The sequence below is a fragment of the Castor canadensis genome, chromosome 11 (assembly GCF_047511655.1).
Source record: "Castor canadensis chromosome 11, mCasCan1.hap1v2, whole genome shotgun sequence".
NCBI lineage: Eukaryota > Metazoa > Chordata > Mammalia > Rodentia > Castoridae > Castor > Castor canadensis.
The window spans coordinates 127,831,034-127,856,361 of record NC_133396.1 but is presented as its reverse complement, the minus strand read 5'-3'; the positions used below and the strand labels follow the sequence as shown (position 1 = coordinate 127,856,361).

Here is a 25,328-nt window from a genome sequence, read left to right as displayed (position 1 = left end):
CCTGGTTCTAATTTCTGACTCTGGCACTTTTAATACTTTTTAAAAATCATATAATTTCCCATACAATGCATGTAACATTCCTGCTTTTTTTTTTTTTTTTGTGGTATCGGAGCTTGAACTCAGGACCTTCATCTTGAGCTGCTCTGCTAACCCTTTTTGTGATGGGTACTTTTGAGATAGGGTCTCAAAAACTATTTGCCAGGCTGGCTTCAAACTGCGATCCTCCTGATCTCTGCCTCCTAAGTAGCTAGGGTTATAGGCGTGAGCCACTGGCACCAGGGCTTTTTTTTTTTTTTTTTTTAAAGGAGCAACTAAACTAAATTTTGATTCAGTAAAAAGGAAAGTAAGGGAAGGAAAATACAGAATTCAGGATGGTTGTTGTTGGATGATAGGGTAATGGTATCACTCAGGGTATTTGGATAAAAGATTTCCTCAATAGAAGAATGGAACTCTCTGTACTCCCACTTTCTGACTGCTTGTCAGAAGGTGGTGCTAGTCTGTTCCCCTCTTTCTTTGCACTCTGCTTTGTCTTCCTTTGCTAAATAAATTCTGCTGGTCCTCTACTCTGGGTTATTTTGAACTTCATTTCATCATTATTCCCAGTTCCTGGGGGGTTTGAAGCCAATTTTGGACCCAAGGCCCAAACTCCTGAGATTCCATATGCCAGGTTCGGCCACCTGCCCCTAAACACCAAATAAAGAGGCTTGGTGAAGGCAGAGAAAGGACATTTATTACACGGCTTGGGGCATGCCATGGGAAGAGGCAGAACAAGCACTCATCTCATCTTCAGCCATCTTTGGTGTACCAACATGAGCTGTAGGTTTAAACAGACAAAAGATCTGGGTATAGGGAACAAAGGTATGCATAGTTAAAAAGTTCATTCACAGATATGGTCTGGTTGGTCTCATGACTGGTGGGGCTGGCCAATTTGGTCAGGCAGGTGGTCTGGTCCAGTTTTGGGAAGTTATCACCTAGAGGGAGTAATCTGGCTCCTGCTTGAGAGGATTACTCTGGTTTGGAATATGAATTATTCTCACAGGGAGGGTGGCAGCTCCAGGTGGCTCTGGTTCCTTGTCATAAAGTTGTTACTAGTTCTGTCTTTCTTCAATCCAAGGTGATTGTAAAGTGACTGTAAAGAAAATGGCTTGGAGCAAAGACAGATACATAATGGAGGCAAGGATGCCATGCTTCTCCTATTAGTTAATTTGTGGGTCCAAGTAAGGAGTCAGTGCTTTTCAGCAAAAGCAACTTGAGCGCCTCTTACAGGTTCATAGTAGGCTTAGAAAATCAAGTAGAGAGTTCCCCTCTTCTACCAGGGAAATCTCTTTTTCATATACCTTCCTCTTGACAATAGATGGGTATATTATAATTAAGAAAAGGTTATTGTCAGAGTCTTCAGTGTGTGGATGTTTATTGTATTGGAAATAATCAAGAAATGGTCTGGGGGGTGTTAGAGCGCTTGCCTAACATGCATGAGGCCCTGGGCTCAATTTCCAGTAGCAAAAAAATAAGTTGAATGAATAAACAAACAAATTAATAATAAAATGGGTCTTGCATTGGATGAAAGGGTTTTGATTAATTCTGTGTACCAGAGTTCTATTGGGAGAAAAATACTGCTAAAGCGGGACTTGCAGAGCTTCTTTGCTTATTTCTCATTCTGTCCACTTACAGGCTGGGTTGGACAGACTTGTGGTCTATCATGTAGCTGTAAGTCAGGCAGCATCTGAGGCTAGAAGATGTGTGGTGCTTGCGAGGGTGTGGCTACAAGTCTGGGTTCACCAGGACGGCTGGACCTTGCCCTCTTCATGTGGTCTTTTTATGTGATCTCCAATAAGAACCATATTTCAGGGGCTTCTCAAAGCACCAAAAAATGACGCTGCTGTGCCTAATTGAAGCATTATCACTTACTGCATTCTTTAACTTGCATTGATCAACTTGTTACAAGGTCGAGTAGGTGGTGTGGTTCATTGGGGGTTATCTTTAGAAGCCATTTGCACTATTACTACTAATGTTTCTATCACCATATTGCTGTAACGTGTATATAGTTGTCAGCTTAGGCTCTGAGAGTGTTTATGGTGCTGCCTGTGATGCTGGGGATTGAACCCAGCACCTCACACATGCTAAAATGGAAATATATTGATGAACAAATAGATACCAACCTCTCCCCATGTTGAATTACATTCTACATAATAAATAATTAAAATGTATAGTGTATTGGTTGGTAATAAAGATGGTTCAGGAAAAGTGGGAAGGAGATAGGGAATGATTGGGGGTTGTAGTTTGAAAAATGGTTGGACATGGAAGGCCTCATCAGTGGGCTGACACTTGACCAAAGACAAAAGAATAGGAACTAGAAGACTAGGGTGGATGTAAGAAAACCTTTAGGAGGTGTGACATTGTGGGATATAAGTTGGATGTTCTTGAGTTTCCTGGCACACAACTTCTAGAATCCTTGGAATCCCCAGAGTGATGTGTCTTTTGCATGTTAATTATTGAGGGCTGGCAGCCCCTAGGTAACTTAGAATGGGGGGCTGGTCACCAGAAAAACAGGCAGGGTTAATGAAGGGATTTTTAGCCCCACTCTCCAGTCTCTGGGAAGGAGAGAGGGGCTGATGGTTGAGTTGATGACCAATGGTGAGTGATGCCTATGCAGTACTAATCATGCCTATGTAGTGAAGCGTCTGTGAAAGCCAAACGGATGTTCCAAGTGGCTTCTGGGGCTGAGATTCTTGGGCAATAGTTCACTGAGAGATGGCATGGAAGCTTCATACCCCTTCTTACATATGTGGACCTGTGGACACCTGCCCATAGCACAATTGGCTGCTATTGGGAAGAAGCCCCCAAAATTTTGGTGACCAGGGCTTCATAAAATCTTCTGTGTTGAGAGTACAGCAGACCTTTGGTATCTGCATGTGTATGGTTTCAGGGAGCCTGCCTTTAGGAAAAACAGAATGCTTAGGATGCAGAGATTGGTGCTGTATTATGGATACTTGATTTATTTTTTCCCCCTAATTCTGCCCACTTTCCATCCAAATCTCAGATTTTCATTTTATCACTTAGATTAAACACATTAACTTTTACTTTGCCTTTTGAATACTGTTTGCTTGGGAGGCAGATTTTCACTAAATTAAGGTCAGGGAAACACTCAGCAGATCATACCACAATTTCAGCACAACTGACAACACAGGACTGACTGAAAACTTCTTCACATCCACTGAGCCATGTAATGCATGCACAGGATTTAAAATTTTTTGCTTTTGAAGTTTCTTTGATTTTTAAAATTTATTATTTTTTTGGCAGTGCTTGGTCAAACTCGTGTGTAATAAATGTGAAGGAGGCAGGCTTACTGTGTAGGAGAAACTGAGCTTGTAAATTCTCTGAGGACACTAAAGCAGTTTAGAGATAGGCGAATTGTATTAGTGTAATAGTAATGGAAGTAGTGAGAAGTGGTTAGATTTTGGATATATTTTGAATACACAGCTTCAGAATTTATTTATGAACTGGGTGTGGAGTATAAGAGGAGTCAAAGATGGCAGTGGTGGGGATTATTGACCTGAACAGCTGGAAGGATGGAGTTGCTATTTACTGAGACATAGAAAACTACAAAACTGGTAGGTTTGAGATCAGGATTAGTTTCATGTTTGTAAGTCTGAAATGTCAATTAAAAGCCAGTTGTAAGTGTAGCCAGGCATGGTGGTACATGTCCATAATCCTGCTACTCAGGAAGCTGAAGATCTCCAGTTCTAGACCAGCCTGGGCAAGACCCTGTTTCAGAAACAAAAGGGCTAGGAGTGTAGTTTTAAGTGATAGAGTGCTTGCTTAGCATGCCCAAGACCCTGGGTACTATCCCAGCACCACCAAAAAAAAAAAAATTAAAAAGTTGTAAGTTGTGCTTATATTCTGTTTGAGTTCCTATTTTGAAGTAAGAGAAGCTGATGGGGCAGGGGGGAATTTCTACTTTGTTGTAGCTAAGAAGCCTTCCCTAAAGAGTGATAGATTCTTGTTAGCTTCAGCTAGTGCATTTGATGATTGTTTCTCTAGGCTGCTTTTACTTTTTTCCTGATGTGGCTTAAGTCACACATTTCATTAGTTGAATGTCATCTATTTATTAGAAAAAGGCCTGAAGGCAAACTCAAAACAAGTTTATTTAAAAATATATTTTCCTTCTCTATTAAGTTTTTTTTTTTAAGGAGAAAAAGTAGAGAATGAAAATTTAGATTATCTGTTATTGTCAATTCATGCTGCATTTCTTCATGATGATCTGTATCCATCTTAGTTTGATCCACTTTATACATTTCTAGTTGCCATGTTTTTAGGTTTGGTACATTTAAAAGGGTTTTTCACTGATACTGAAAATGTTGATTCATTCTTCTATGGTCCTTTGTCAAGACATGTTCCAACATGTTGCCTAGGTTTTCCTTGAAGTGCTCTGGAATCTTATCTTTGTAATTTCCATTTCTGCATCTGTCTTCTAGAGGGTGCCTTTGTGCACCACCCAAGAGGAGGAGGTAACTGATACCACCTGATATTCAGGTGTTGAAGTAACTGTAAATTTGACTTTCAGCCAGAACAATTTACTCTCTAACATCTGTGGAAGTTGGAGCATGCCCAAACCTGTTTCTGTTTCAGGCTTCACCTGAGGGAGGTGTGGTTTAGTCTTAAGCTATTAAGGCTTTTTTTGGATCTGAACTAGAAGGTGGTCAAAGGTATGGAGACTTTCAGCGTGGGTATATTGCATTTGTGTTAAGTGCTCTGTGCATATCTTTTTTACTTCTGCCCGCTGCTTTTTCATAAGTGCTAAAGACAGAATTTTCTGTTACAGAATAGATTATGTGTATGTACACATGTACATATCTTTTCTTTCTCTTTTAGATTTACCAACAGATTGTAATATAGTCACTGCCAAAATGACGTCGTATTCTACCTCTGCTCAGTGTTCAACATCTGACAGTGCTTGCAGGATCTCTTCAGAACGAATTAGTAAGGTAAGTCATGATTAGGCATTCCTATTTTTCTTTACATCTTTATATTTTCTTAAGTCAGCTATAGCTGACTACACACAGAGCAGATGGTTGTATTTTAAGCCTTCCAATATTTTTTTCATTTTGGCAGCACTGGGATTTGAATTTAGGGCCTCAAGCTTAATAATAGGCAGGCTGTCTACCACTTGAGTCACTCTGCCAGCAGAAATGGTTATATTTTAAAATGTTACATTAGGGAAATGGGTAAACAGTAGCAATGATCAATTGCTACTGAATTGGTTTGAATTGGTTATTAGGTAAATATTTGGAAGTTATAGATTACTTAGAATGGTACCTTTCCAAAGCTAGTAGCATGTTTAGGTTACATATGGCTAATAAGGAATTTGGAACCAGATTATGTTTGTTTTCTCTCTGTTGTAGTTAGTTTGTTTGCTTTAAAAATCAGTTTAAACTTGTAAATATAGCAAATGAATTCTTTAAATCCAAACTTTATGTACTTTTAAGTATTTGTACTAAAGACTCTTATTTATCTGCTTCTTTCCCCTATAGTATCTAACCTGCCCTAAGATGTGGTGGGTCCGGTTTGCACACCTTTTACATGTATAAAAACATGTATTTTATTTTTGTGTTTTCATAAATATTTCACAATCTGTAGTACCCTGTTCCTTTATAGATGATGAAGGTGGAATTTGGATTTGGTGAGGAAAATATATGGCATGTACCAATAGTGTTTTTGTGATAATTGGCCATCTCTGGAAGAAAAAAGATGAAGACTTTTCAAAATTTGTACAAAAATAAATTCCAGACAAATAAGGATTTAAATGCAAAAAAATACAATTAGGGGAACATTTAGAGGATATTTGTGAAACTTTAGAATGAGGGAAGTCTTAAGAAAAAATTGAGGAGGCTATAGGAAGAAGAGAGACAGATTTGACCATAAAATAATTTAAAAAAACAGAATTAGGCACCATGGGTGTGCTGCACTAGCCAGCTTAGAGGAACAGTTATTCTGAGCCTACTCGTGGCTGTAGTGGTCCAGGTATGGGTTGTGGTGAATAGCAGCAGAGCTTGCTTGTGAGCCCCTGAAAATACCTGGATGTACAACCATACTAAGTGTTTAGAAATAATGGAATTAGATTTAGAAGGTTGTCAGTCAAGTTTATAGCACCAAAACTGTGTGGGATTACCAGAACTCCATTTTATCTGTCTTGATACTGAGATAGAAAGAGAAGGGTTGTAGACTATGAAAATCCTGTTTCTCTGAGCCATAACTGGGTGAGGGAGATCTTGAAGGCATCTCCAAAATTGCAGGGTAATCCAGATATGCTAGTGTTTTTACTTTAACGATAGTAGAGTCCAATTCTACAATAGCCTATTTTAAACTTACTGATGGATTATGCTCCCAGAGTCTCAGAATATTTCTCTTAGAAGATGACAGCCGTACTTTCTGATGTTTATTTTATGCACATAAAATTGTATGTGATACCCACCAGCTTCGTTTTTCATCTAAGACATAGGATTGATTTAACTGGCCCTGTTCCATAAGTTTTCTTTTTAAAGAATAAGACTTCTGCAGATAGAATTTTTTATTGCTCAGAACTTCTAGAGCTTTCTTATTTGGAAACTGTTTAATTATACTTATAGTTGTGTGCAGGTTTTTACCAATGATGTTTTCAGAGGAGTGACACCCATGTACTCCTGTCATCCCACAGTCATGGCTGCCTCTTTTTATTGCTGCCACTGATATCCCTTATTCATGTCTCCCCAAAAAAAATTTGGCCACTACAGCTAGCTTGGAATGACATTTCATATGTACATTAATACTTGAATTGTTTAATTCTGTCAGCTTTATCCCCAGTAGAGAGTAAGAGATGTCTTTCAATGAATTTTCTTGTTGCACTTATTGTTAACTTCCTTCTTTGGTTGACTTTAAATAAAAACTAAAAGTATGCTCATCCGAAGTGTAAACTTTAAATTAGTAGGGACCGAGAAATGCTACCTAAAGAGTACTGGTCTTTCTTTTTACTCTTATCATCACTATCCTTATATCATAGCTGGAATATTAGCGAGTTGGGGGGACAGAATCACCCTCAAAAATGTCTTTATTAACTACACTCAGTTACTCCACTTTTGTTAACATTTTCCAATTAGATTGTTGAAATTGTGAAAAAAATATATGCATAAAGATTATCCACCTGGCATTGTTTATTTATTTATTTTGGCAACACTGGGGTTTGATCTGAGGGCCTCATGCTTGCTTGATAGGTAGGCGCTCTATAACTTGAGCCACTCTAGTAGCTCTTTTTGTGTTAAGTATTTTAGAGACAGGGTCTCAGGAAGTATTTACCTAGACTGGCCTTGAACAGTGATCCTCCTGATATCTGCCTCTCTGAACTACTTTTAATAACCCAAATTATCCTAAATTTGAAGTTTAGGGGAGAAGTCAGCAAACCTGTTGTATAGAGCCAGAAAGTAATACATTTGAGACTTTGCAGCCCATGCTGCCTCTGTCATAACTTCTTGCACTGCTGCTTATAGCATGCAAGTAGCTGTAGATAATATATAAAAAATGGGCATGACTACACTACAGTAAAACTTAATTTACAACTGGGGTATAGCTTGCTGGTAGAGTGCTTACCTAGCATTTATTTGTGAGCCTCTGAATTTGAACCCTAGCACCACTGAAAGAAAAGGAGGGAAGAAGGAGAACTTTACTTACAAATGGGGGGCCGTATTTGCCATCCCCTGATCTAAGTAAATAGTTAATAGATAGAGATGAGTGGTATATTACATGCTCATTAAAAATTTTAACAGTGCATACTAAATTAACATTTTCATCAGAAAATGTTGTATTACAGTAAAAATGTAAAACTATATGAATGGATACAAATAAGACACCAAGCATATAATAAAATTAAGTAAATCAATTTACTCTGTTTATTATAGGATGGCAGGGTAGTAAATATATGTCCTTGTCTTTCCTCAGTGTTTCAGTTTTTCTTGATAAAAATATCTAGAAATAAAACAAAAATGCCCAAGTGATGTTGCTGAAAAGCCCACAGACTCCATAGTCATGAGTGAGCAGATGAATGTCTATACCAGATTTTGATTATTCATTCATCCACTGACAGACATTTTAGTTGTTTCCATCTTTTGGCTATGAACATTGCTGTACAAATAGTCTAGTCTCAGCCTTCAGGTTTTTTTCATAAATACCAGTAGTAGAATTACTGGGTTATATGGTAATTCTATGTTTAACTTTATGAGGACTGCAAAGCTATTTCCCATAGCAGTTATACCATTTTACATTCCCATCAGCAGTGCACAAAGGTTCCAGTTTTTCTGTATTCTCTTATTTTCTTTAAAAAGCTTTTTTATTGTAGCCATTCTAGTAGGCGTGAATATGGTATTTATAAATGCCTTTTGTCAGACAGCAAGTAGTAGTGTGATCATTGCAGTTATTTTACACCTTAAAAGATTTTACATTATTAGGTGATAAGTCTCAGGTTTTTTGGGGATTTTTTTTTTTTAAGCATTTAAGAAAGTTCTCTTGCCAGGTGCCAGTGGCTCATGCCTGTAAGTAACCCTAGCTACTTGGAAGGCTGAGCATGGGAGGATCGTGGTTTGAGGCCAGCCCAGGCAAAAAGTTCATGAGACCCTATCTCCAAAATAACCAGAGCAAAATGGACTGGATGTGTGGCTCAAGCAGTAGAGCACCTGCTTGCAAGTGGAAAACTCTTTGAGTTCAAACCCTAGTCCCACCAAAAAAAAAAGTTCATTTGTTCCATAGAGTTTTCAGAAACCAATCCAAATTGAAATATAAATAGTAGTTTTATTTTATTTTATGCTTGCATCAGGTACGACCAAAACTGCCACTTTTGAAGATTTTGCAGGCAGCAGGTGCGCAAGGTGAAATGTTCACTGTAAAAGAGGTAAGCCATGACAGAAAATTTAAATCAGGGCTAAGAAAGGAAGTTTTACTTCTGAGGTATTTTGAAGGGGCAACTTTTGTGTTTTTTTAAAGATTGTCATGTTAAACTAATTACTTATTGCTCTTAGAATTTCTTTTGAATTATCTTATAAGATTAACCATGAATTCATTGGCCTGAGAGTTAAAATGAAAACATGTACAGATTAAGAAATGACACTGTGATTGTAAGATGTATTGCCAGGCAGGAATTTGATTTAGTTTTTCATTATAAATGTGTCAGATACTCTCCTGAACAACATGAGTTATTTTAAACACTTTTGCATTTAAATAACTTATTTAGCTTCTGAATTTCTTTAAAAAATGAAAACAAATTGAATTCCTTAAGTGGAAAAGACTCAATATTAAAATGTTAATCTACTGGAACTGTTTGCATTTAATAGAGTAGTACTAAACCCTTTCTTTCTAAACAGAATAACAAGATTATCAAGTTTTTTTTTTTGTTTTGTTTTGTTTTTTGTTTTGTTGTTACTGAGAAGATCCACACCTATCAGTACTGCTGTTCCCTTGCCTTTCAAGGAAATAAATCTAGAGATATTTTAGATTTTTCTAGAATACCCATATTTCCTTCTTTTTTTTTTTTTTTTTTTTGGTATGCTGGGATGCAAACCCAAGGCCTTATATCACTGAGCTGTGTCTCTAGGACCCTTCATTATTTCAAATACCATTTTAAGCTGTATTTTTAAATACAGTTTAAGACATAAGACTTTAATACATAATACGTAAGTCTAATACATAAAACTTTGATCCAAATTGTTAAAATACGGATTTTTTGGGGAGGGTGGGATGGGACTAGGTTTTGACTCAGGACTTTGTGCTTGCAAAGCATATGTGGCTTGAGCCACACCTTCTCTCCATTTTCCTTTGGTTATTTTGAAGATGGGGTCTTGCAAACTATTTGCCCTAGCTGACCTCAAACTGAGATCCTCTCAATCAGCTAAGATTACAGGCATGAGCCACTAGTGCCTGACTAAAATCCGAATTTTTATATCTAATTGTTGTGCTAATAAGTTATGATAAATAAAGTCATCTTCATTAAATAGTAGAGTTTGCCTTTATTTACACCATACCTTTCTTTTATGAATCTTCACCCTACGCTATACATAAAGAGGAATTTCCTAATTTTAATTAATTTATTTATTTATTGGCAGTACCGAGGTTTGAACTCCAGGCCTTGCACTTGTTAGGCAGGTGCTCTACCACTTAAGCTTTACCTTCAGCCCCTGATAATTATTTTTAATCCATGGTTCTCAGCGAGGCAGTGTGTTGCATTAGGAACAGTGGTATTCTATGTCCATTTAGAGAATTGTTTTAGAAGATCTTACATACTTAGAGTTGGTTGATTTTTTTTTTTTTTTCTGAAAGTTGGATGGATGTAAAGAACTTTGTTTCTTGCAATAGATGCTTCTCCTAATTAGATGTGAGAGCTCAGCTAATCTGTTCCTACTGGATATGTGGTGGGGAGAGGAGTTTGACTAGGAGCATCAGTGCTCCAGTATAATGGGAAACAGAAAAATTCTGTGTAGATGTTAATAATTTCTAAGAAGTTGAGCCTAGAGCTAAACACAGCTAATTTGGTCTGCTTGTGATCTGTAACAAGAACTTAATTACTAAGTTAAAAAATGTGAATCTGTTACCTTTAGAAAGCATTTCAACAGATTTCATTATTTTTGTTTATCATAAAATTCAGCTGAGTCCTTAACAAAAGGTAGCAACCTAGGTAATGTAATAAATGCTTCATCTACATTTTCTTTCTTTTTTTTTTTTTCTTGTTCATCTAAATTTTAAAGGGTAACTTTTAAGTTAGGGATCCTGAAATTGTTTGTATTCCCTTTCATTTGTGAACTGTGAAAAAAAAATCAGATTTTTATTAAACAGCTAGACTCTGTTTTATGAACAAAACATACGCTATTATGCTGATGGTTCATTAAGCATTGTACATTTACCAAAAAGAAGTAAATGAACATGCATCAAAAGCCTATTGTTTATTTATCCCCTGAACTTAGAAATGTTTTTATGGCCCAGGAAGTATTAATTTTAATGATTCCTTCATTTTGACTGGTAAGAAAAATTTTAAGGGGATGCTAAGTAAGTCATCGCCTTTTCTCATTGTCAGATAACTGCATCTTAGTGCTAAAAAAGTCTGCCTCTGAAGATGGCCAGAAAGCTGAGTGGATGAGCCTAGTAGTTGGAAGCAACTATCCTGGTGTAGAAGTCAGTGCACAGGCACTGAAAATCTCATTATTTCTTTCTCTAGCAAAATGCCTTACTACTCAAAATTTATACGTGTTTTGGCAGCCATTGGGCAGATTGTCTCATGGTGCCTTGTCCCCGTGCAGGTAATGCACTATCTAGGCCAGTACATAATGGTGAAGCAGCTGTATGACCAGCAGCAGCAGCACATGGTGCACTGTGGTGGAGATCTTTTGGGAGAACTACTGGGACGTCAGAGCTTTTCTGTGAAAGATCCAAGGTATAAAGAGTGAGGGATTGTGTATCTTGCTGAGTACTTACACTATCCACTTAATCCCCCTACGTTACTAATGATTATTTCTTCCTTTAGTTAACAAATGTTCAAGAGCCTATATATGACAGGTAATCCATGAGGCACTAGCAGTAAAGTAGTGAGCAACATAGACAGTCTTATTTCATGGAACTTACAGAGTAGCCATGACAGTGGATACTCTTCCTTACTTAAATAATCACACCCTATCATGGTAAATTTACACTGCGGTAAGTGCTATAGAAAAGACACACAAAGCTGAGCACCCGTGGGTCACACCTGTAATCCTAGCTACTCAAGAGGCAGAGATCAGGAGGATTGTGGTTCAAAGCCAGCCTGGGCAAAATAGACCCTATCTTGAAAAAACCCCTCACAAAAAAGGGCTGGCAGAGTGGCTCAAGGTTTAGGCCTTGAGTTCAAACACCAGTACCACCAAAAACAAAAAAAAAAAGAAAAAGGTACACAAAGCAGGGAGTGGGCAGGATTTAGAGTGTTAGGGGTTTCTTAAAGTAAAGAGCTGAAGGACACAGTTGATTAGAGGGGATTAGTTGAAGGAGAGTTTCAAATTGAAGATTGTATGTAAAGATCTGGGTAGGAAGGAGGTAGATCTACTCTACCTAGATTAGAATTTTGTGAGGTAGTTACTAGAGGGGAGGAAGCAACAGGGAGCTGATGAGAAAAATTTACAATTGCCAGGCAGTTTGAGCCCAATAAGAATCACAGTAGAGCTAATCTGCCCTGTGTGGTTTTTTCCAGTTGCTTGGGGTATATAGTTATTAGCTTATCCAACTAAGCTAGTTAGTAATTGAGAAGCCATGGCTTTTTTTTTTTTTCCTCTCTCTCTAGCTTAGTAATGCTTTCTTCTGAGCTCATTTTGTCTTACATTGGTAAGACTCCCCTTTACCACTACTCCCCAATCAAAATATAAAACTTTACCCATAGAAGGAAGCAACAATTTCCAAAGAAAATCTTCCCATTTTTGTCTGTTAGCTAATGAAATAAAGTGTAAATTAGTTTCCCCCCCCCATACTAAGGATTGAACTCAGGGCCTACACCTTGAGCCACTCCACCAGCCCCTTTATTTGTGATGGGTTTTTTCCGACATAGGGTCTCTCGAACTATTTGCCTGGGCTGGCTTCAAACAGCAATCTCCTGATCTGTGCCTCTGGGGTAGCTAGGATTACCCCGCAGATCAGTTTTTTAATAGGTGATAAAGTGGTGCAAGAGCCTGAGCATTCACTTATTATTTAAATAATTAAAAAAAAAATTCTGCGTTAAAGATACTGTCTCTGTATAGAGAAAGTTGGGAGATAACATATCAGCAATACATTTAATACTAATGGGAAACTACCAGTATCACTGATCTTTAGAGTGGCATTTGGGTTTGTTAATTTTTTTATTTCTTTTACAGCCCTCTCTATGATATGCTAAGAAAGAATCTTGTCACATTAGCTACTGCTACCACAGGTATGTCACATATTTCTTCAGTCTGTATCATAGCTTTGAGTTTAAGGGGGCAAATGATGGGAAAGGAAGGAGCTTGAAATGGAGATGGAATGCTGTCTTTGGTGTGACTGGGAGGAATACATATTACCTGTCATACAGAATACCGTTAAACTTTTCACTGTGAAAAATTTCAGATGACTTAGTAACTGTAAATATTTTAATGTGCTTCATCTTGATATACTTGAAAAAAAAATTCTAACAGATAAGGACTTTTTTCCTTCAAACACAACTACAACATCATTATTACACTCAAAAATAGTAGTAACAAAATCAGTAAGTACTCCATAACACTATCTAATAAGCCAGTTTGTCATTTGTTTTATGTTCCCCTCAGTTATCTCAAAAATATCTTATATTTTAGCTTGTTCGAATCAGGATCCAAAGTCCACACATTGCATTTGGTTGATATGTCTCATAAGTGTCTATTCTGTAAAATGTAACCATCCTTTTTTTTGTGTGTGTTTGTGTTTGATTTAGTTTTAACACCTTTATTCGATAACAAAAATTATTTTTAAAAAAACTGACAATTGTGCATATTCATGGGGTACCATGTATTTTGTCACACGGATAGAGTGTGCAATGATCAAATTAGGGTAACTAGCATATCCATCACCTCAAACATTAATCTTTTTGTGTTGGAAATACTAAAAATTTTCACTGCTAGCTCTTTGAAGTATACATTATTAAATATACAGTAAATTATTACAGTCACCCTGCTGTGATGTAGAACACTCCCTTTGTTTTCATGTCATTTGTTGAAGAAATGGGTCATTTGTACTGTAGAATTCCCACATTCTAGAGTCGGCAGATTGTATTCTTGTGATTGTTTAACTTGTTTCTTTATCCTTCCTATTTTTGGTAAACTAGACGTGCTTGAGTAGATTCAAATTTAAATTTCTTTGCAAAGAGACTTTCATAGATGATGCTTAGTACTTCTGTTTCATCACATCAGAATCATGTAAGGTCTGCTTGTTCCTCTTTCGGTTGTGTTAAGATTCTGTGGGCTCAGGTAGTGTCAGTTCTGATCCATGCATTAAAAAGGTTCCTCCAGGAACCTTTCACCTAATGACTTTAGTAATCTGTTTTCTGACTTTCAATATGTCTAACCCTTTGTTTGGTCCCAGACCTTTTAAATACTGCCCTTTGAATTAATTTACTACAGTGCAGAAAACTAGCTGTTTTGGAGTGTGACATTGCAAATGGTGGTAGGGTAGAGAGAAGTGAATAAACTGGATACTACTGAAATGTAACTCTATTTCTCACTCATTTCCAAATAATGAGACTTTTCCTCTTCATACCTACGTGAAGCCTTTTTGTGAGCTTCAAATTAAGAGTTTAGGTAACATTGCCCCTAACAAAGCCCAAGATATGTGATATCTTCAAGTTGACTATGTTTACTGAGATAAATACTTTAAAAAGAATTCCCTCCTGATAAAGACAGGTTTTCAAGTCAGAGAAAGAGGTTTTGCTCTCACATTGAGACATGGTTTTGAACTTACGTTGACTTTTGAAGCCTGTTTGTTTCATTGAGCTGTGCCGTTTGCCCACTTTGCTCACTTCATGTAGCTGTAAATTTCATTGTGAAATAAAATGGCTTTCTTGGGGTAGTCATGCATGGCTTAAACACATGGAGAATTTTTAAATTGCTGATCTGCTTTTTCAGTTTATTTTTTTTCTGATTATTCTGTTTTCTGGATATCTGGAGTGTGTATAATTCTCTTTCTTGTACTTTCTCTGCAGAATTTAACATGTATTTTACAAAACTTTTTTTTTTTTTTTTGGTACTGAGAAGTGAATCCAGGGCCTTGTACATACTCAGCAAGTGTTCTACCATTGAGCTATCTGTGCAGAACACTTCTTTAGCAATTCATTCTCACAGTGACCTTGTGAGGAAAGTCTGGAGATAAACAGGTTTTTTAAGTAAGATGAGTGACTTGCCCAATGTTAGATCCCACTGGTGGTGGTAGAGCAGAGATTTCTGTCTGACCACTCCTTGTCTGCCACATACTGATGTCTCCTTAATCCTTCTTAACCTTTGCTTATAACAGAATCCTTTCCCCACCCCCATTTTTTGGACCATTTTTTCCTCTGAACATTAAATCTTTAAAACATTGTTATTTTTTATCTAAGTTGTCATTTTCAAGAAAAAATTCAAAGTTAAAAGTTGTAAAAGTCAGGGTATTGTGGTTCACACTGTAATCCCAGCATTCAGGAGGTAGAAGTGGGAGCATAGCAAGTTCAAGGCCAGTCAGGGAACATGGCAAGACCCTGTTTCAAAAAGCCAAAGGAAGCCGGGTGCCCGTGGCTCACACCTGCAATCCTAGCTACTTGGGAGGCTAAGATCAAGAGGATTGCAATTTGAGGCCAGCTGGACAAATAGTTGGTGAGACTCCATCTCCAAAAAAACTAGAGCAAAATGGGCTGGAGGTGTGGCTCAAGCAGTAGAGCACCTGCTTTGTTAATATGGAGCCCTGAGTTCAAACCCCAGCCGCACCAAAAGGTGGGGGGAGGGGAGAGAAAATAAAAGTTGAAAACACATAATGTGGACTTCCCATATCATATCTAGATTCCCCAAATGGTAGCATCTAACATAACCATAATAATAATGATGTGTTTAAAAACTAGGCAGTTGCCCCAAGTAATTCTTACTGTGTTTGCTCTGACTTGCTCTTGGTACTTATGGATGGCCATTTCTGTTGATTTTTACATTTTTTATTTGAAAGGACAGATAAGAAAAGTAAATGTTTTTACACCTTTGCAAATGGGTTAGGTCTTTTACTTTGATGGTTAAAGACAGTGCCATTATTTGAAGTAAAGGTGGTTCTTCCTAAATCATTCTCCAAATTTCCCTATGTATACTAATAAAATTAAATACTATAAATTTTGTGTTTATTTTTAAATTTCTTCTTGCATTGTAGCTTTCCCAGATAATTTACTTTTACTTCTTACTGTTTTAGCCTAGGTAAGGTCTTAAGGCTTTAGTAGTATAAATGATAGCAATAGAATTGATTTGCTTAAGAACTGCTTTACCCACATTGTGTAGTAGTTAGACTTTGCTTTGAAGACTGCTGTGGTTAGAAAATGCTGTCTCTGAAACTTTCAGTATCTCCACTTAGCTTTAAAAGTACTTTAGAAATAATGCTCTTTGTTATTAAAATTTTGAAAAAATGTTTGCTTTGTGCAAAACAACTGAATTGTCCGACCATTCTTAGAATCTAGATTCACTCTCTGGTAGTTTTTATCAGATGATGATATTTCACAAAATGTCTTGTCTCTGAACCTGGCATTGGCTGATGAACCTGATCCACAACAGACTTACTTAGGTGTATCTCAGTTACATACAGCTTCATATAACATATAGTTCAGGTTATTAAATTCTCTGCAGCTGGTTCTTTTCTGTAGCCACGTTTTATCTTTTGTTCTACTGAAAATTTTCTGAGTCCTTGGAATACATCAGCTAATGCAACATCTAAGAATTTCTCTCAACTAGGTTATATTTTTCTCTGCTTCTGTTGGCCTTGTGAGAAACTGTATCTACTTCCTTTTCCTTCTTAGGAAATGTTTGTAGTAACTGAAAAAAAAAATGAGACTTTGTGAAAGCTATCTGTTCACATGATGGGAATTTAAATTATGAAGTTACCATTGACATTTCGAATGTAGGTTTGCTTGAAAGTGCTATTGATTTATGAAACAAGTGGGGAAATTCCAGATTTTCAGATCACTGCAGTGTAACACTTAAAAATATAGGTCAAATTTAAAAAAACAAATATTTTTTGTTTTTTATAAATTAGGCAGATTTGGTAATATAGGAAGAGATGACATATTCTCCAGTATTTCCTACTTGGGACATTTTTGCATGAAAATACAAAAGCTTGACATGGAAAATATTTTTAATCATTTTTCATTTTCCTCTAGATTTTATCTTGGTGTTATTTTGAACATGGCTTGTCTTAGTCTTTTGTTATTTTTATCAGTTCTGGTTTTTCCCTTGCACATGAGAGCCTTGTCTAGCCAACATGGAGAAGTACATCTGTAGGGAGCAAACCTGGCTTCAGGGTTGTTTGCTGAGGTCCTTTTTTGTGTGGAAAGAATGGTTATTACCAGGGAAGGTTTTCCTTTTGTTTTACTTGCTATCCAGATGCTGCTCAGACTCTCGCTCTCGCACAGGATCACAGTATGGATATTCCAAGTCAAGACCAACTGAAGGTAAAATCACCACACGGTGACTTTTTTGTTGTACAGAGTGGCCCCTTCTCTGTACCTGTGGATCTTGAACTCCCAAGGCCTTTCCTTGATGTGGTAAGAATTGAATAAGAAAGGTTCTTGGGAGTTCACAGATCAGGGACAGAGTGAACCTTCTCTGTTCTGCCCATAACAGAGTTCCAGTCTCTGAATCTTTCTTTGGGATGTAGCACTTCTGATCTTCAGTTCTTCCAGTTGCACTTTCTTTGGGTTTGCGTGTGGCTGTGTTTGTGTTTTTGAGATTGTGTATGTACGTAAATGTTTGAGGAAACTGTTTTATTAGACAGTAACAGGCTTGTAATTAAATTCATTGTCAGGCCCTTTCCTAAAGTTTCCTTAAATCTGGGGAAATAATTTTGGTATATAGGAAGGGTTTCACATGTTTTCTGGATTATGCTTAATTTTGTAGCACGCTGGAGGCTTTATACAGATAACCTGTTTCAAAGAGTAGATTTTTTTTTTTGGCCTTTGTGCAGAGGTTATTTCTCCCCTCCCCCCCTAGGTTTGGGATTCTCCCAGCTCTGCTCATAGGGGTTGAGTAGAGGTCTTGTGTTGCTGTATTTGATGACTGTTGTGAATTCCAGAGTTCTCTTTCTTGTGCATAACCCATTGTGTTGCACATTAACTGGTGAGCCAGAATGGAACTGCTACATCCCCTGGTCTCAGTCATTTCTACTGCACTGATGGACACCTTTCTCTTCTTTCAGCAAAGTGCAGAGGAAAGTTCCAGTTCCAGGAAAAGAACTGAAGAAGGTAATGTTCCCACACTGCCTACCTTACAGCATAAACGCAGGAATTCTAGAGAAGGTAAGTTTTGGGTTAAAGCTGTGTACACTTTTCTTCTCTTTGTTTCTCTAATTTTCATAGATACTTTTTTTTATTTCTAGAAATGGCACATACTATATTAAGTACTAGCTGTAATTATGACCATTATACAAGCTTTTGTATAGAGAACTCAAAAAATAATAATGCTGTCTCTGCATGTGTGGGGGGTGTTGGGGGACAGGTCTTGCTTCTCATTCTTTTTTTTTTTTTTTTGCAGTACCAGGACTATAACTTAGGGCCTACACCTTGAGCCTCTCCATGAGCCCCTTTTGTGTTAAGTATTTTCAAGATAGGGTCTCTCAAACTACTTGCCTGGGCTGGCTTCGAATGGAGATCCTCCTGTTCTCTGCCTCCTGAATAGCTAGGATTACAGGCATGAGCCACCGGCGCCTGGCTTTGCTTCTCATTCTTATCTGAAAATCTTTTTTCAGCCTAGTCACCACTGTTAACTTTGAAGATGGTATTGCTTCCTCCATGATTAATGGGATATAGTGTAAGAACTTTCACTAGCTAGCATGCCTAGTAGAAGATGGTTGCACATTTATCAGTTTACCACCTACTGAGTTTTTTGTATATATGATTTCAGTTTACTTGGCTTTTTTAATTTGTTACCTCTGTATAAATTTGATTTTGTTAGAATTTTCATTTTGTCTTTTGAAGTTTGCAAAAATGACAAAATGTACTTACTGTCACAGAGACAAGAATAAGATATAGGAAGCCTAGTAATTCATTTGCCCTTGGCTGGTAGTCACCAGGTCTTTCCCATCTTATTTGTCATGCTGAATGAGTTAACTGATTCCAAAACCCTGCCTTATAAAATATCTGCTAAATATGGAGTTTTTGTTGTTGTTGTTTTAATGTATAAAGTCATACATTTTCCAAAGGTATTTTATGGCATTATGGTTTCTAGTCTAGTTACCTGGCTCATACTTGGATCAAAGGCAAGTCAGGCTTCTGTTTGTATACCAAAAAGTTATGTTGCTGAAGTTATTCTAAATGTTTAAATTTGAATCAGTTTGTCCATGTGGATTTTTTTGTTTTTCAAATTATATTTGAACATAAACTGAATTTTGGGCAGCCTATTTGCCTTGGAACTATTTCAGTATATATGATATTAAATATGTAATTTTGATATTTAAATGTAAATACTAATTTTCTACTCAAGGCTGTTTAAAATATAAGACCAGTCAGTTTAAGAGACTGTATTGTTGGTGATGAAAATTTGGGAATAAATTTAGAATTTTCAGGAAGGTCTGTAGGTAGAAAGGACAATTTTTGTCTGGAAAGAATGATCTATTTACTTTCTTGATAAAAAGTTATAGAGCTTGAATACAAGGATAAACTTTAATATGATGTGATCTCAGGAATTTGGCTTTTGATCATTTAAGCAGTGAGTAAGTAAAAAGGTAGTTGAAGTTTCCTTGACCACAGACATACCTATAATAACAGGATCAATATAATTTGTAAGTGGACAAGATAACCTTATATTCTGATAGGAACCCATTTGTTGCAGAAATTCTTTCACCGGTATGTGCTTCAGCATATTTAAGCACCTGTGATAGCCATGGGCAGGCCTAGTGCATTGAAAAGAGGTAGAAGAAAGTGAGAAAGTAGGAAAAAAATTGAAGTACAGTAAAAAGGACTGGAGGATGGGAAAGAAAGAAAAGATGTGATAGTAGACTTATGTTAGTAACTCTGTTCAGTGTGGTTCAAATATGCAACACGTGATCTTGAAATTTGTGGGGGCCTTAATATTAGTGTTATTTCTAGATAATTAATTCCAAAAGAACTCATTGACCCAGAAGGGACACACACACACACACACACACATTTAGACAACTTAGGGTTCAGTGTTTATAATGGTTGTTTGTTACAAAAACATGAATTATTGAGAAATATCCCAAAATAACATGATACCAGTAAGAATGCCTGAACAACCTTGTGATTGCCCTTTATAGTCTGTATCACGCTGCTATGCTCATGAGAAGGCTAGGCCACTGTGCTGTTGCCATTTGCACTTCAGTGGGTGGAGGCACTATCAGGCATCACGCACTAGAGCAAGCCATTCTCTTTTCTTTTTAATAGTTTATTAAAGGTAAGGGAGAGGCATTACGAAATGCAGTATGGCCCCATCTGGCTAGGTGTGCCAGGTGGGATGCAAGCGGGCACTGGGAAAAGGAAGAAGTAGGGGTCATAAAACTCAATGGTGGCCCCACCTGGCTAGATGAGCCAGGTATTTTGGAGAAGCAGGAAGGAGAGAGAACAAGTCATTCTTTATTGCAGAGGTAAGAATGTTTAAAATGCCAGTAAATGGTCATTTATCTAAAAACCCTTTTAGAACAGTGCCATTTTTCAGGTGATTTTAGAGTTTAAATTCCTTGATAAGTGATCTACTTCTAATGTCATTACTTGCTTAATGAAGCCTAAACAGGGAAGATTTGGGCTCTGCCACTAAGGTAGATACATGATTTCTGGTTCTTTCTTACTGAGAATTAGGAATTATTATTATTTTTTTACTTACAAAGAGGATTCTGAGAGTATTCTGAGGAGAGTCTTTGTTCTTAAGTTTTAAATACATAGATGTTATTTTCATTTGACTTCTGTAGATGAAGACTTGATAGAAAATTTAACTCAAGATGACTCCTCTAGGCTGGACCTTGATTTTGAGGAGTGGGATATAGCTGGCCTGCCTTGGTGGTTTTTAGGAAATTTGAGAAACAACTATACACCTAGAAGTAATGGATCAACTGATTTACAGACAAATCAGGTAAATTCACATTTAAATGGAAACTAGTTTTGTTTTTTGAAACAGTAACATTTGGTTATTCTTCACTACACATTATATTCTCTAAGAATTCTTGTTGACTGCTTTGACTTACCCATCTGTATGTGATGCCCAAATCTCTTTATCGCTAACTCTGACTTCTTTCTAGGTGTCCAGCTTCCATATTGAGCTCCCTACTTAAACAGTTCCACTTTTAGAAATTGTCTGACATTTAATATGAATTCTCAGTTTTAAAAAAAAATTTTATTTGGGCTGGAGGCATGGCTCAAGCAATAGAGTACTTGCCTAGCAAGCGTAAAGCCCTGAGTTCAAACCCACTACTGCCTCCACCCCCCCAAAAAAAATTTACTTTACCAGACATTCCTTTCTTAGCCTATTTGGTTTCATAAATCTACCATCTACACAGTTCTTCCAACCAAACTGATTACTTTCTCTGTCATAGACCCCATCAGGTTATCAGTTCTTTATCTAAAAGAGTTGGGCTCTTCATTCCAGCCCACCTGGGGTACAAGTGAGACTGTCTCAACAAAAACAAACAAAAGTTCAGAAAATGTCAGAGCAAAAGGTTGGGTTACTATCAGTATTTCTTTAGTATGCATATCCAAAATCTAATCCACTGTCATAACTTAATTCATCTTTCTTTTTCATGTCAGTAATGTAGCAGCTTCATACAACTCTTCTGCCCCCCCCCTTTTTTTTTGTGGTATTGGGATTTGAATTCAGGGCCTACACCTTGAGCCACTCCACCAGCCCCTTTTTGTGATGGGGATTTTTTGAGACAGGGTCTTGTGAACTATTTGCCTGTACTGGCTTCGAACCTCGATCCTCCTGATCTCTGCCTCCTAAGTAGCTAGGATTATAGGAGTGAGCCACTAACGCATGGCCCACTTGGTTTTATTTTTATGCATCTCTAGTTGAGTTTTCTCAAATGTAAATTTTTTAATGGATAAGTTACATCACTGCTGTGTTTATGATTCTTCAGTGGCTTCAGAAAGCAAGTAGAATAAAATTGGAACTCTTTGCCAAAGCCATGGCTTGCCTTACCTCCTGTGAGTTCACCTTCATTGTTCAGTGCCTGTATTCCACACACAAGGCTTCTTTCTGACTCTGTAGCCCCAGATTCTTTACTCTCGCAGGCAACTTAAATTTGTTCTTTCCTTTTTATGGAACACTCTTCCCAAATCCTTTCATTTCCTTCTCATGATTTAGGACTTGGCTTAAATGTGATTTTTTTTTTTTTACAGAAATTATGTCTGGCCACCAAGGTTGTCATGTTGTATAAGTCCAAAGGAATGTATTCACTTTTTGTTTTGTAGCTGGTGATGTATAAATAGTGGCCTTTCAAAACTTAACCCTAATTAAAATATCTTCTTCCCTGGCTACTCCGCTCCTTTATCTTACTTAATTTGTATTCGTCATTGCACTTGGCATTTTTTTGTATATGTTTGTATTGTCTGTTTAACCACAGTAGGTGCTAAGTAGAGACAGGTTGAATGAATTCATGTCTGTTGAGGAAAGGTGAGGTGTTCTTTGGAGATGTAATGTGAACATATTAAGTTTTCGGTTCATTTGTGTTGGCTCAGTATCTCTGAATATGCCACTGATTACAGAAGCTCGTGTTTGTTTCTCTCTATTAGGATATAGGTACTGCCATTGTTTCAGATACTACAGACGATTTGTGGTTTTTAAATGAGTCAGTCTCAGAGCAGTTAGGTGTTGGAATAAAAGTTGAAGCTGCTGATTGTGAACAAGCAAGTGAAGAAGTAGGGAAAGTGAGTGACAAAAAGGTACGTTCTGGAAAATTTTCATGTTGATTATATTTATGTGTTCATAGTACAATCTGTTCAGGTTTTTGTATCTGTTTGTACAATACATTGCTCACATAATTTCCCCCTTGTTAATTTTTAATATTTCCTAACTCTTAATTTTAAGATTCACATTAAATCAAGACTGCCTTAGAAATAAGGTAGAATTTCATGGTGAAGCTCCAATTTCATTAGAAGCAATAAGCCACTTTTTTCCCCCCGCTCTGCTTTTTTAGTTTCCCATTATGAAATTTTTTCTTCTACAAATCTTGCTTTGCTAATAAGGCAAAGTTCTAAATGGTTGTAATATTTTCTCCTATAGGGAAAAAAAAATCCTAGTTTCTTAAGTGTCGGTAGCTTTCATAATTTTATAACTAAGTTAGAAGAAAGATGAATTTTTTCTATCTATTTTAGAGTTAAAATAGGTGAAAAGTTCTGAGGAGTTAGAATTTTTGGTGTGAGCACACCAAAATATAGTCATACAGACAGCCTGTTCAAGTCTCAAAAGAAATTGGCCAATAGAGATAGTGCTCAATAGATAGAAGATTTTCAGTAACATCCACTGACTAAATATAAGAAAGAAACAAATCCGAGGCCTACATTGAGTCAACTCATTCATTAATTTATGGAATTTTTTTAGAAATTTAGGTTGTTTGATATAAATAGTTGCTCGGATATTCTACACTACTTACGGGTAGCATGGGAAGGACTGCCAGTGACATTTGGAAACTTACATAGATAGTTGGGCTTAACATACTTGAACTTCTGTGAGAAAGTTGTCATACAGATGCTGATAATTGCTTCCTATTACTATTTACTGAACCACAAAACCAGGGTTTTTAAGTTTTAGGATTTTAAATTCTTGATTTTAAAATTTAGATACTCCCCACATTTCCTGACTTCGTTTCCTGGACTGTGCGCAGGTTTTTATAAAGCAACTGGAGTATCACATAACTAATTTTATTCTTGAATGTGAGAAATAAAATGATTTGTTTTCCTTTCTTCACATCTACCTAGTTTCCCAAGATAAAAAAAAATTCTTTGTTTAATAATTTATAGCTTTTCTACCCTAATATTTTCTTTAAAGTCATAGATGTGGACACCTCTCCCTTCTGAATATAGATGGAAATTGGTAACTCTCTGGGTGCTTTTCAATTATTTGTGCTACTAAAATGTTAGCCAGGTGTGTAAATAATTTTTTTTGGTCCCACATTTAAGCTCTCTCCTTTTTAAGTGCTAGTGATGGAGGCAGAATGTGAGTTTTAAATTGACTCTATTATGTCTTTGCTTTCAGGTAATAGCCTCATCTAAAACAGGTAAACCTTGCTAATGAGATGTCTTTGCCTTCACAGATGATTGAAGCAGGAAAAAATGATGACCTTGAGGACTCTAAGTCCTTAAGTGATGATACTGATGTAGAAGTTACCTCTGAGGTATGAACATCCAGTCAAAGCTCTTTTGTACTACCACATGTTTAGATGATATCTTGTGTTCAAGAGTACCATTTTTCCTCCATTTCTGTTTACTTTTCCTAGTTGCTAACAGATTTGGGTTCATTTTGTTAGGGGTTTTCTATTGGAATTTGAGAAGGAAAAGGATAATTTGATTTAATCCTTTCCTTACCGTGGAAAAGATCTAAATGCCTCCATCCCTGCCATCAAACTCTTGGGCCATGATACAGTGGAGATACATATTTTGTTCAAAGTAGTCCTGCCTCCTTTTTCCCCACTAAACACTCTCTAATCCCAAGGACAGAGATCTAAAATTCTTTGTCAAGTACAGAAATAATTTTGTCAGTGTTTTCTTAAAGAGAAGCAAATGGAAAAGAGCTTAATTTCTACACAGAAAAGATTTGTTATTTAGCTCTTAGGTAATAGATATGAATTTGTTACTAATTGACAACTTAAGTTTAGACATACCTCTTTTTACATTATTTATCCAGTTTTTCTTGAAGTACTTCCTTCAGTTAAGTCACTCTGGGAAAAAGGTGGGAGGAGTTAGGATAAGAAAGAGATTTTACACGTTGCTGCTTGGGGAAAGGGTGTAGATCCTCCCCTTCTCCATCTGTACTGCTGTTGACCATTACGGTAATTCACTGCAGATTGTCTGTTTATGCATAGCTAAGTAATAAAGTGGAACATATTGGTCCAGTAAATGTTTTTGATCATAAGACAGATAGCAGAGATAAATGTTTCCATCTTAATTGGACTTCTGTGGCTACTTGAACACAGAAAAGCTATTAAGCACATAGACTATATTTCATCAAATCAAATATGCCATTGAATTTAATAAGACCAATTATTTTATGTACTATAAAAAAGAAAAACTGATGCCAGTTAAACTCACATGCCATCAATTATGAGTTCCAAGTCTTTGTGACGTTCTTTTGAGTATTTGTATAGCATTGTAGATGAGAGTCAAGGATCTTAAACATATTTTGTGGCTCTTTGGAGAACATCTCAGTTTAACAAATGGTCATGTCCCTGTTTCGCAGTATAGACAGTTGAGTTACGACTTTTAAACTTGAAGTGCTTGGTCTTTATCCTGAAAGAAATCAAGTCTGCCTATGTCCAATCATTGAGATCCTGTCAGAGCCAGGCAGTTACCCACATTAAATATTTGTGACTTGTTTCAGGTAGCTACCTTAAAATTCATTAAGCTCTAGTTCTCTTAATTTGAATAGAGAGAAGTA

General features: G+C 36.8%; 1 protein-coding gene across 5 annotated transcripts in view; it reads left to right on the top strand.

The window, feature by feature from the left end:
* Mdm4 (MDM4 regulator of p53) overlaps window positions 1–25,328 on the top strand; it is a 43,044-nt gene that overhangs the window by 10,354 nt on the left and 7,362 nt on the right. Inside the window, exons 2-10 of one of the 5 annotated variants that reach the window (XM_074048549.1) lie at window positions 4,873–4,985; window positions 8,840–8,914; window positions 11,310–11,443; window positions 12,885–12,940; window positions 17,118–17,185; window positions 17,929–18,028; window positions 20,653–20,813; window positions 22,469–22,618; window positions 23,989–24,069. In XM_074048549.1, coding sequence (XP_073904650.1) covers window positions 4,908–4,985; window positions 8,840–8,914; window positions 11,310–11,443; window positions 12,885–12,940; window positions 17,118–17,185; window positions 17,929–18,028; window positions 20,653–20,813; window positions 22,469–22,618; window positions 23,989–24,069 — 903 coding nt within the window. In that variant the 5' untranslated portion in view covers window positions 4,873–4,907. Of the gene's footprint in view, window positions 1–4,872; window positions 4,986–8,839; window positions 8,915–11,309; window positions 11,444–12,884; window positions 12,941–17,117; window positions 17,186–17,928; window positions 18,029–18,263; window positions 18,883–20,652; window positions 20,814–22,468; window positions 22,619–23,988; window positions 24,070–25,328 lie in introns of those variants that run through there. The other 4 variants (XM_074048550.1, XM_074048551.1, XR_012439031.1 and 1 more) reach the window with 4 other exon arrangements.